Source organism: Desmodus rotundus, chromosome 12 (assembly GCF_022682495.2).
Source record: "Desmodus rotundus isolate HL8 chromosome 12, HLdesRot8A.1, whole genome shotgun sequence".
Lineage (NCBI taxonomy): Eukaryota > Metazoa > Chordata > Mammalia > Chiroptera > Phyllostomidae > Desmodus > Desmodus rotundus.
The window spans coordinates 18,656,577-18,669,517 of NC_071398.1; the positions used below are offsets into that span (position 1 = coordinate 18,656,577).

At 37.1% G+C, this 12,941-nt stretch overlaps 1 protein-coding gene across 2 annotated transcripts in view; it reads left to right on the top strand.

The window, feature by feature from the left end:
- AP1G1 (adaptor related protein complex 1 subunit gamma 1) overlaps nt 1–12,941 on the top strand; it is a 73,382-nt gene that overhangs the window by 13,368 nt on the left and 47,073 nt on the right. For both annotated transcript variants that reach the window (XM_024556115.4, XM_024556116.4), the window contains one exon: nt 4,807–5,010. In XM_024556115.4, coding sequence (XP_024411883.1) covers nt 4,807–5,010 — 204 coding nt within the window. The remainder of the gene's footprint in view (nt 1–4,806; nt 5,011–12,941) is intronic.

Genomic DNA, 12,941 nt, shown 5'->3' on the forward strand with positions numbered 1-12,941 from the left:
ACTTTGAAGGTGATTGAAGTTTAAATATGTAAGAATAAATACACAATTTTTTAGAAATTCTTGCTTTTTGGGTGTTACCCCTCATAATGCTGACATTGATGTCATTTATGATATTGTATTCTGTTTTATAACTGTAGTCTAAGGAGCCCTGAACTGTTAAACTATTTTTTTTTGTCATTTTCTTGATTAAATACCTTATTCCTGCCCTTGCTGAATTAAAGATTCTCAAACTTAAGGGCTGTATTTCACTTTAAGTATAGTATATTATATGTTTGCCCCTTATTGAAGTTCAGTTTGTTTTTTCCTTGTAGAGATGTACTTGACCATATTCATCTGTAAGGGGGACTACATTTGATTTATAGAAAAATGATACCTTTAAAATGAACAAACTGAAAACAGAATGGTATGTAAGGTGTTCATCAAATATTTGTTCTCATCGATGTTTAGAGGTAATTCTGTGCCCTTGTTTTTTAGTTGATGGAACAGAGGCTTAGAGAAGTCAGATGTTTTGCCCTGGGTTGTTTGAATGGCACTGAGAGAAACATTGATCCGTTACCTCTTGTACACACCCCGACTGGGGACTGAACTTACAACTTAGGCATGTGCCCTGACAGGGAATTGAACCCGTGACCTTTTGGTTTACGGGACTATATTCCAACCAACTGAGCCACGTGGGCCAGGGCTGTCTGAGGAATATTTAATGTGATAGTGAGAGTATGTATTTGAAAGATTTAAGAACTTTGACCTGCCATTCAAAAATCTTCATTCAAAATATAAAATCATAATCTCCAGGGTTTATTAATGTAAGAAGGTTTGGGGGAGAGGCAGGAGGAAAAGCTAGTTTGCTGGCTCAATTCTATACCCCAGGTTTTTCTTTCTGCTTGTTACTTGTTTTACTTTAATGGCATCTTCTCAGAATGCATAGTTCCTGTGGTGTGCCTCCCTCCTTTCAGTGCTTTGACCGAATATAAACACAAGTGTCGTCTTGTTCTCTTCTGCGGTATTTGAAATGGGTGGAATTTTCAGAAGAGACTTTCTTACATATCATGCTGTCCCTTTTTAGTACTCCCAGCCTTAACCACTGGCAACCATTAATTTTTTTCTCTGTCACTATAGTTTTGTCTTTAGAAAAATACATAAATGGAATCATTTGATAAGTAACCTTTTGAGACACTTTTCTTTCACTGAGCATAATGCTTTAGAGCTGTGTGTTATGGCATGTAGCAATATTCTCTTCCTTTTTATTGCTACATAGTGTTCCATTTTATGAATCTACTATATTTTGTTTCAGGTTTTTGGCAATTATGAGCAGAGGTCTGTTGTTTAGAGCATTTAAACCACTTACTGTTGATAGATGCTGCCGTTTCATTACTCATGTTTTTTTATCTTTTTTTTCTTTTTAAAGAAATCTCTTTAACATTTCTTGTAATACTGGTTTGGTGGTGATGAACTAGCTTTTTCTTGTCTCGAAGCTCTTTATCTGTCCCTTGATTCTAAATGATAATTTTGCTGAGTAGAGTAATCTTGGTTCTAAGTCCTTGTTTTTTTATCACTTTGAATATTTCATGCTGATTCCTCCAGGCCTGCAAAGTTTCTGTTGAGAAGTCAGCTGACAGTTTCATTCGGAGCCCCCTTGTGGGTAACTAATTGTGTTTCTCTTGCTGCTTCTAAAATTCTCCCTTTGACTTTAACCTTTGGTATTTTAATTATGATGTGTCTTGGTGTGAACCTCTTTGGGTTTATCTTGTTTGGGACTCTCTGAGCTTCTTGGACTTGTATGTCTTGTTTCCTTCACCAAGTTGGGGAAGTTTTCTGTCATTTTTTTCAAATAGGTTTTTAATTTCTTGTTCTATCTCTTGTTCTCCTTCTGGCACCCCATGATATAAATGTTGGCATACTTAAAGTTGTCCCAGAGCAGAAGTTCCTTACACAATCCTCATTTGTTGGGGTTCTTTTTTTCTTTTTGTTGTTCTGATTATGTGTTTTCTGCTACCTTATCTTCTAAATTGCTTATTCAAATTTCATCCTCTGCTTCATCTAATCTGTCAATTCCCTCTAATATATTCTTCATTTCAGTTATTTTAATCTTCATTTCTGACTGTCTCTTTTTATTGTTTCTGTATCTTTTTTTTAATGCTGTTGAAGTTCTCTCTAAGTTCCTTGAGCATCCATAGAACAATTGTTTTGAACTCTGTATCAAGTAGATTGCTTGCCTCTATTTCATTTAGTTCTTTTTCTGTAAATTTCTTCTGTTCTTTTATTTGGGTCATGTTTCTTTGTCTTTCCATTTTGGCTGCCTCCCTCTCTGTTTCTATGTATTAAGTAGAGCTGTTACATCTCTTGGTCTTGATACAGTAGCCTTATGTAATAGGGGTCCTGTGGGGCCCAGGGTGCATTCTCCCTGGTCACTTGTCCTAGGTGCTCCAGGTTTGTCCCTTGTGTAGGTTGTGTGCGCCTTCCAGTTGTAGTTGAGCCTTGATGGCTGTGTTGAGGGATTGATGGTCAGGCTGATTGGTTGTTAAGGGTTGGCTGTGACTACAGTGGAGGAGTTGTTGAGTAGGGCCTATCTTTTTGTAGCAGGATTCGCTCTAGCAGTACTCTGGTGCCTGCTGAGTCTGCCCTTGAGTGTGTCATTTGTGGAGGTGGTTGGGTGGTGCTCTTGTGTGGTCTGAAGCTGGGCCCTGGGAGGGTTGGTTCTGGGGCCTCTCAGGAGGTGCAGGCCAAGGTCAGTTGCTGCCTGTGCCCCATCTGGGGTCACCTGGTGTGAGCTACAAGCTAATCTGCAGATGGTTGCCACTTGTCCTGGGCTTGAAAGTTCCTGGGAGAGACTAAGCTGCAAACTGAGGCCAAATGCTGCTTGTTTGGGGTTTATGAAACTTTGAGAGATTTCAGGAAAGCCTGCAGCATGAGCCAAGACAGGCTGCTTGTATGGAAGAGCCACTGGAAATAGCCTGGGTGGGCCTTCAAGTTGGGTGGGGCCAGGTATCAGCTAATCACCAGGACAAGCAAATTGTGTTGGCCAGGTTGAAAGAAACTGGGGTATGGCACCAGCCTGTGCCTGCAGGGGGAGGGCTCATTAAAGCACTAGGGATTCTGCCAGCATTTCTGTCTGGGAGAAAGTTGCCCTCCAGCCCTTGCCCTGAAGCCAGACTGTTCAGTTCCTCTGTTTGTCCCTAGTGCCTTTCAAGTTGTTCCCCTGGTGCTGGAGCTCAGAGCAGGGAGTGAGTCAGTCAGTACGCAAATGTGTGGGCTTTTTAAGAGGAATGCCTGGGACTCTAGCAGTCCATCGTCTCACAGTGCAGCAGTCTGCTTGTTTTCACAGCCAGAAGTTATGGGGACTTCTCTTCCCAGCACTGGATACCTGGGCTGGGGAGCCTGGAGTGAGAATGGAACACCTTGCTCCTCAGGGGGGATTTCTGCAGCTGAGAAATATCCCTCCCAATTTTTAACCCATGCACATGGGTGTGGGACCAATACATTCTGTGCCTCTGCCCCTCCCACCAGTCTCACTGTGCCTCTTATGTATATCCTTAGTGATAGGACTTCTTTTTGTCTAGATTTCAGGCAGTTCTCAGTGATGGTTTTTCTGTAGTTTTATTGTAATTTTGAAGTGGTCGTGGGAGGAGTGGAGTGCAGCATTTACCTATGTCGCCATCTTGACCAGAAGTCCCAAATTATTTTTTGGGTATTGTGTGAGATTAGGGTTCAAGGCTAATTTTTTCCCCATATAGATATCAAGCTGTACCAGCACCATTTGTCAAAAGCAACTACCTTTGTCCTTGATTCTTTTGTTGAAAACAGTTTAGCATAACTGTGTGGGTCTATTCACAAACTTTCTGTTTTGCTCCATCAGTCTCTAAATATATCCTTAAACTTAGTTCCAGAGTGTCCTGATTGCTGTAGTTTTGTAGTATATCTTGAAATTAGATAGTTCAAGTTCTCCAACTTTTTTTTTTCCGTGACTTTTTGGCTGTTACAGGTTGTCAACCTCCTCCCCTTCCTCCCTCTCCCCCATCCCTCATCCCCACCTCTTTATTTCTAAAAATATTCATGAGAATATGATACTAATAGTCTTATCCCCTGAGGTTGGTTTATTATTTTTCTCTTCACCACATTTCCAAAGAGTATCCAGTGTTCTGAGATGATTACCATTTCTTGGAAAGGTAATTTAACCTGACAATTGGTCTTTTCTCCTCATGTCTCACTTTGTTGAGTTGAGCTTTGATTGTGATTATATTCGGTATTCATTTGATACTTTGTTGAACTATGTTGAGTTTAACAGTAGCTGAGCAGAAAATATCCATATTGTCAAACCTTTCTAAAGATTTGGATTTAGTGCCTAAGATATTTAAAAAATATATTTATTTTTAAATTGATTTGAGAGAGAGAGAGCAAGAGAGAAACACTTGTTTTACTTATTCATGCATTCATTGGTTGATTCTTGTATGTGCTCTGACTGGGGATCAAACCCACGACTTTGGTATATTGGGAGCATGCTCTAACCAACTGAACTACCTGGCCAGGGAAGGTCCTAAGATATTTTGATATTAGTGATGGACTTTATTTATTGGTGTATCCTATGTCTTATTTTGCTTAATCAATGCTTAACATCTTTTTGTATGTTTTTCTAGAATTTAACTAAGTTGAGGGATTTGTATGTAATAGCCTTGCTGAATGAAGCTTTGTATCACTGGACTCAGCAAGTCTTGAATTCTTAAAAATCAGAAATTTATTTGGAAAGTTGTGTGAATGACTTTGGTAGTAGAAATATGTGAACATTTTTATTTAATGTTTTTCCATATCCAGAGCATGCCAGCCCCCATCAGATTGCGGGAGCTGATCCGGACCATCCGGACAGCTCGAACTCAAGCCGAAGAACGAGAAATGATCCAGAAAGAATGTGCTGCGATCCGGTCATCTTTTAGGGAAGAAGACAATACATACCGGTGTCGGAATGTGGCAAAGTTACTATATATGCACATGCTGGGCTATCCTGCTCACTTTGGACAGGTAGGCTGGGCTGAAACCACATCTAGCAGGGTACTCTTGTTTGAATAACAGTAGCTCAGAGACTTTCAGTCTTTTCCTGTCAGGAGGACGGGATACTTTCGATAGTCGAGTAGTCTGATCATTGTGGAGCTGAGGGTAGAATTCAGAGAGAATGCTGCAGACCTAGAAAGGCATGATATTGCCATCAATTGTCCTTTCCACTGGTAATCTCTCATTATGTGGATTAGACTGTGCTTTGATGGTGGCAGCTAGCTGCTTAAAAATTGACGAGGATTAACTAAGTAGATGGTGATTGTTCTATGAGAAGGCCTGGAATATAATGAGTATTTACAAAAAGTTTGCTAATTGTTTCCTTAATTATTTTCTCTGTGAACCACATTATAAAGAAGGATACCCACAATAGATGTTTTCAAGTGAAAGAAATTAAGGTGGTTGCCGAATAATGGCATTAAAGAGTTATCTTACTACCTGAAATATGCTTAAACGTTGACATTGATTAAATGGAATTCAGTCCACATTTACACGAAGTTTTTATCTTTCTTTCCCTGTTGTTCATCCTAGCTTTATTGCTTAATGTTATTTTAGAGCTTAAAATAACTCAAAATAAAGTAACAGAATATTTTTTTTTAAAATTTTTTCCTAATTACCTCATACCTTGATTGCTGCAACCACGGTGCACGTCCACCTCCTGGTCCTCACACAAGTGCGCGTTGACAGAGCCCGTCTCGGCTTTGAGCACGGCATTCTTGGTTCTAGCTGCCGTCTTCTTTTCATGTTTGTACATAGTGGGGGCACTGAGTAGCAGAGAAGGGTATAGTGGGTTGTTTTGTGATTCTTACTAATGCCATTAAATCTTATTCCACTTAATTTAAGAATCATATGCTAACTAGTGCTTTTAAGGAAAACAATGCAAAATTTAAAGAAAGACTGCAACACCAGGTAGAAGGAGGAAAATATTATCCATATTTCCATTATTCAAAGATAACTATTGTTAATGTTTTAATATATTTAATTTATTAGGAATCATGGCCACAAGTTTATTTTCTGTTCAGCTTCATAACTTCATTAAAAACCGATTTCCCCCACCCCTGAGTTAAAACAAAAAGTTAATAGGATTGAATCTTATTAGACTGATTTGGGTTAGTTTTATGCTCATCTTGAGGCTTGAATGAAATCAGCCTCTTTAGAAGTATTCAGTACATAATTGAGAGCATTGATTCACGAAAGGAAAATTGAGGTGTTAACAAGCAGAGAAAAAAGGAGGACCAGATATTAGGCAGGTACAATAGTGGTCTCCTATGAACAAAAATGTTACATGCTTTTACCACATCAAAAATTGATTCAGATAGGTATCCATGTAGTGCATGACATAGTATAAAGCAAGTATATGTTCATATAATTCTTTTTAGTTGATTTCAAGTAGACATGTTAGGTTAGATTTACAGAAATCGGATGTGCTGTACTGTAAAGGTCAGTGAGGTCGGGGTAAAACTCTTAAGCCCTCCACTCAGAGAGAACTGCGGTTAACAACTTGGAAACGATGGATTTATTTACGTAAGGGGGTTCTTTGAAGACAAATTCTTAAAATTGTAGGATAGGTTTAAGAGTTAGGTGTTATTTTATTTTGTAAAACAGCTCTCTATATTTCTAGGATTCACTTCTATGACATAACCAAATATAATATGCTATGTACGTGGCATTTTTGGGGTATTTTAGAACTTGTTTGGTAAAATATTTAATTGTCAAGTGGAAAGAATTAATAATACTCAAGGGTAATTGTACTAAGTTTTGGTACAAAAAATAAAAATTTTTCTGAGCAGGAATAGGAATCACAATTTTAATCCCTAATCTGTTTCTTCTATTTGAATAAAGCATGGCCCTCTGCATATCAGTAATTTGCTACCCCACCCAAAGGAATTTATAAAGTACCAATGAAAGGTTCCTGTCTGGATTCTCTCACTTGCGTGTGTGAATCACAGTGCCATTTTGATTTAATTATGTGTAAAAGCAGCTACCGTTTAATTGCATTTTATTTGTTAAGCCTATGCTAACAAATAAATGATAGCTACTAGCTGTGCAGCCATTTTTCTTTTGAAATGTAGCTAGTTCAACTGAGGCTAATATTTAAGAAAAATAAAACTTTTTAGGGGTGTACTTGGTGCATTTATTGGAAAACTTTAAAATTCTGCTTTAGACAACTTGGGTATGTGAATCTACTTTATCAGTTGTAAATTTTATGAAATCTAAATACAGTTCAAATATTTCTTAGTATACGAATTGAGATATGCTATAAGTGTAAAATGTATACTGCATTTAGAAACCTTAATACAAAAGAAAGATGTAAAATATCTAATAATTTCATGTTGATCATATGTTGAAATAATATTTTAGATATATTGGATTAAATAAAATATATTATTAAAACTAATTTTACCTGTTTCTTTTTACTTTTTGCTGCAGTATTTAGCATGATGCTGTCTAGTAGTAATAAAATATGAGCCAATGCGTAATTAAAAAATTTCTAGTAGCCACATTTTAAAAAGTTATTTAAAATTTAACAAAACCCATGTGGGAGGTAATATCCTCATATCACAGATGAGGAAACTGAAATTCAGAGTTTACATGACTTGTTTAAATTCACACACTGGTAGAGATTAGGGAGGGTATTACAACCCAACTTTGTGTAACTAAAACCTATTCAGTTTTTTGTTTAGTTTAAATCTAAAAATAGCCATTTGCATCAAGTTTATTAATGACTTATTTATTGAATTATTTTAGTCCTGCCTTGCTATACAAAGGCTTCGAGACGACAGAGATTACCAGCATCTATTTAAAAGAGAAAAAGAATATTAGAGAGTAAGAGTTAGGAGAAGGAAGAATGCAGAGCACAAGGTCGATGTAGTTGCTGTTGCAAGAAGGAAAACCCATTCAGTAATGTGGTTGTTATTACCAGAATTTAAGAGCACAGCTGCGGGAACCAGACTGTCTGAATGTGAATTTTGGCTTTGTTACTTTAATCTCTCTGTTATCTAACTTAGCAAGGTCCTTAACCTTTCCTGTCTCAGTTTCCTCATCTATAAAATGGAAACAGTCCTAAAAGTACTTTGTAGGGTTATTATGAAGATTAAATAAATGTTAAATTTTTATGTTTTGTACATAAAAGTCAAATATTACTCATTTTACCATTTCCTCAAGGACAGCAGAATTTTTTGAAAAAGTACTGAGTTCTAGCAGATTTTCTTATGTGTATCCTTTGTCTAGGAATCTCTGAATAATATAAGAGACAGTGTTCTCAACATTTTTACAGCAAAAGCAGTGATAGATTTTCTGAAGGATTTGTAACCTTTCATGTATGGCTTAAACACAATCCAGAAGTAAAGGTTTGATTATGTAAAGAAGTTGGGAGACTTCAGGAGTAGAAAACGGTGGCTCAGGGGTCATATTCTTTCACAGATGTATTTTGTTTGCCTTGCTCAGCAATTAGAATTGTTTTGAATTTGCTGCCAACATTTAAACATCCAGAAAGTTCTCATAGAAATCTGGATTTCAAGTTTCTCTCAGAAAACCAGGGGACTCGACCATGCCGGATCCACATTTTCACATGGCAGTAGTAGGCTGGTGACCGCCACGCTGGGCGTGTACTCTCTCTGTCTTCTCACTTCCAAACTGGCCTTCCAGTTGTCTGTCTACGGTAGTCTTCCTTCTACCAATAAAATATAGCCCTCCACTGCCTTAGGTTCTCCGAAGTTTTACAGTGTTCTTTATAAGGTTTTGCACATCTGTGGTGGAGTTTATTCATAGGTTCCTTGGAGCTCTTGTTCCTATTGCAGATAACGTCCTTAAACATGAACTGTGTTATAGATATATAGAAATATAATTGATTTTTGTGTTATCTACTTAACAGCACTACTGAACTTGGTTGTAAGAGTCCTTGTAGACCCCATTGTTTTCACATAGTCAGTACTATTGCCTGCAGATAATGGCCGTTCCCTTCCTTTTCCATCCTTAAACATTGTTTTTATTCTTATGCTCTCACTATACTCTACGTGTAGTACAATATTGAAAAGAAGCGGTGATAATAGGCATCCTTGTCTTGAGCACCCTTAACCCTAGATTGTAGTTTCTAAATACCATTTTACCCTAAAAAGGCTAGGGCCCATTGGAAAGATGGCTGATCCCAAATCTGGGGCAGGAAGTGTACAAAATAAGCTTGAACTATATTACTAGTCCAGAAAGCAAGAAAGACTACAGAGGTTATGTTAAAAGTATTCAGTAGCCACCAGAAGAGGCTGCCATGCTCAAAAAGTGAGAATATTGAGCATTAATAAGAAAAATGATTGTAATTGAAACCAAGTAAGTTCAACCCTGGCTGGTGTGGCTCAGTGGATTGAGTGCTGGCCTGCAAACCAAAGGGTGGCCAGTTCGATGCCCAGTCCAGGGCACATGCCTGGGTTGTGGGCCAGGTCTGCAGTGGGGGATGCATGAGAGGCAACCACACATTGATGTTTCTCTCCCTTTCTCCCTTCCCCTCTCTAAAAATAAATAAATAAAATCTAAAAAAAAAAAGAAACCAAGTAAGTTTATAACAGTGAGTTCAAAATAATTAAAAAATAAAAGAATTCCATTGGTCATATTTGGAGGATGCTAGGGTAGCATCTCATTATTTTGAAAACTGTAAATAAAAGGAAAGAAAGAAACATTGATTCTACTTTTTCTTTACCAGTAATTCCTTCTGAAGGAATTACTGGTAAGTTTCTTCTAAAGAAACTGTTTGTAAACCAATGGTGTATATTGAGAAGTGGCTCCTTAGAGGACTAGTCCAGCCAATAAATGAAGAAGGAATGAAAGAATTACGTTGCCATTTTGCGTCCCCTGATGATCATCATTCCTGCTAATGCCGCAAAAGAGAGAGAACCACCAAAAATAATATGTGCCTCTTGATGAAAGTATATTTGCTAACCGAAAACAAAAACTGAAAAAGCTGAATTTAATCAAGCCTCCTTGTCTCTTATAAAAAGAAAGATAAGAGTACTCATTTAAGCATTGTTTCTAATAGGGATACATTGGGAACAATCTACATATGTCCACAAAAAGAATAGGTAAGTTCTGATGTATTCATAAGTGCGACACTACATAGCAACGAATGTGAATGAGTTAGAGCTTCTTGTCTGGATATGAGTTAATACTCAAAGATGTTGATACTCAAGGAGAGCAAGAATGTGATATGATACTTACATTAAGTTTAAAATAGTCATAAATAATTGTCTTTACTTGTGTAGTAAGGACATGCAACATGGTAAAGATGAACAGAAATTTTGAGTTTCCGTTACTCCTGGCATGGAGAGAACAGAAGTGAGATGGAGGCAGAGTGCAGAAGACTTGAATTGTAGTATTAAAATTTTTTAAATTAAGTAAATAGGGTAAAAAGAGTTGATAAAGTTTGTTGGTGGTTCAGTGAATGTTATGTGATTTTTTTTTGGTGTATGTTTGAGTAAAGTATTTCATAGTAAATTTTTTCAAGAGAAAAAAATGAGGTGCAATAGGAATATTAGTGATAATTTTTTTTTTCTTTCCCCTTCTGCCACAAGGCTCTGGTTGATGTAGAGTTTATGTTGCCAGGCTACTTAGTAGTAAAGCAATTAATTACAAGCTTGTTCTTCAAAAGCGTGTGTCTTAATGTGTGTGTGTAAAGTAGGAAGTTCTGTCTGAATATTAAAATGAAATGTAACTTTTAAAAAGACCTAGCCAATCAGTTGCAGGTCCATTAATGTTTATAATATTTTAATTGCATCTTTTCATCAGGATGATTGTTCACATCATGAAATCCACATGTTAAATTTAAAAGCAAATGTATACGTGCTTTGACTTTGGGAAATTGTTCAGAATGCCATCAAAATAGGTACAGCTTTTTTCTAAAGGGTAACCAGATTAAATGTTGATAAAAGGTATTATTTGTACTTCAGGAAAAAAATGGAACAAGGTCAGAAACCTAGTAAAGTTCTCTTTTTAAAAAGTGCTTTGAAATTCAAAGAAAATTGGAACATTGTCATCTAGAATAACTCTGTAAACGTTAAATTGTCAGGCTCTTATCTACCTCAAATCTACACCAGATTATCCTGGAGGTAATTTGTATTTCAAAACTCTCCCTGATGATTTTGATCACTCGGGTTTGGGAACCACTTCTAGGGCACTGTGTTTGTTCCAAAGGGAGCTGATACACAAGTCTCTTAGGCTTGCTGCTAATGGCTGCTTCAAGTGCTTCTGCCAAGGAGGATTCTGAGGCCACTTCAAGGATCAGCTGGAGAGAATTAAGCAGGGAGTAGAGAACTGTTGTTACCTTAGTGATGAGGAACCTGAAGCTCAGGTTGTTGAAATAATTTGGTAGAACCAGGATTGGGGAGGCACAGCCCCTAACTCAGATTGGTTTCTTTTTATTCCATTATATATTATGTAAAGAGATAAGAACCTCTCTCTGATGTTTTCTTTCTATTTCAAACCTGAACTGGGTGCCCTTCCTAAGTCGTTTTCACAGTGGCTTGTGCTTAACTGTCATAGTATATACATCAAACTTTATGATACATATCCAGCTGTGGGTTTTATGTGCCCTTAGGTGTATCAGTGACAGTGTCTAGCATGTTGGTTTGTGCACAGCAATTTACTAAATTAAATCAAAACCACAGCATTTCAAAACAGTTGGAAAGTAAGTATTAAAAAATCAGTGAATAGCAGAGAATTATTACAATCAGCCCTTTGGGATGAAAGGTAGGGGGAGAGGGAGAAGGTTTCTGTGTAAAAGCAAGTGTATTAAGAGTGTTGTTGACGGGAGAAATTGATAGTAGGTGAAGAATACAAAATAACCATCATCATGAAAAAGTACAGCCATCCTGGGGATTAGAGAGAAGGAATGAATATACTTCTTAAGCTTCTAAAGTATCTCAAGCATAATAGAATAGCACAATAATTGTTCATTATGAATTTATCTAAAAGCTGATCATTTACTGAGTTGTATTTTTATAAGATTCTGGTCTTAAATTTTCAAAGTTGTTTTCAAAAAATGATTCCAAGACTCAAATGCTTTTTTGTTATTTTTTTTGAAATATGTTGTTCCAAGTTTGGAAGGGTTACAAATGATTTCCCTAAATTGTCTTTTTCTTTTTATTTATAATATTTTACTTTTTTTTCTTCTAGTCTGATTTTATTTATCTCTTTGGAGTAGATAATGCCAATTCACTGATGCAAGATTTAAAAACATTGTAGAAATGATTATATGGTGAAAACTGCTTTCTACTTTCTTTTAATCACTTAGTTTCCCCTTTTTTAGGCAACTAGTGACATCCTTTTCTTGGCTCTCCTTCCGGAGATGTTTTATATATCTTCAGCCGATGGATATGTATATGTGTATAATCTCGCCCTCTCTCCCTTAAAATATATATTATCAACCTGGCCAGGGCACTTAGTTGGAGTGTTGCCCTGTGCACCACAGGGTTGCGGGTTCAATCCCAGTTCGGAGCATGTGTGGGAGGCAACAAATCAATGTTCCTCTCCCTCTCTCCCTTCCTCTCTCTCTAAAATCAATGAACATATCCTCAGGTGAGGGTAAAAAGATGCATATTGTCACAAACTGCACTGTTTTATTAATCCGTCTTGAAGATTAGCCTATATCAATATATAAAAAGCCTCATTCTTTTTTTTTTCAGCTTTTTTGACATTCTGCAAATGGTAGTATACCAGCATAGTATTCCCTTATATGTGTAAATCATAATTTATTAAACTGATGCTTTGACCAGTGTGGCTTAATTGATTGGGCATGGTCCTGCGGAGTGGAAGGGCCCGGTTCTATCCCGGATCAGGGTTACTTACGTGCCTGGGTTACGGGTTTGGTTCCCAGTTGGGATATGTACAAGAGGAAGCCAGTTGATGTTTCTCTCCCT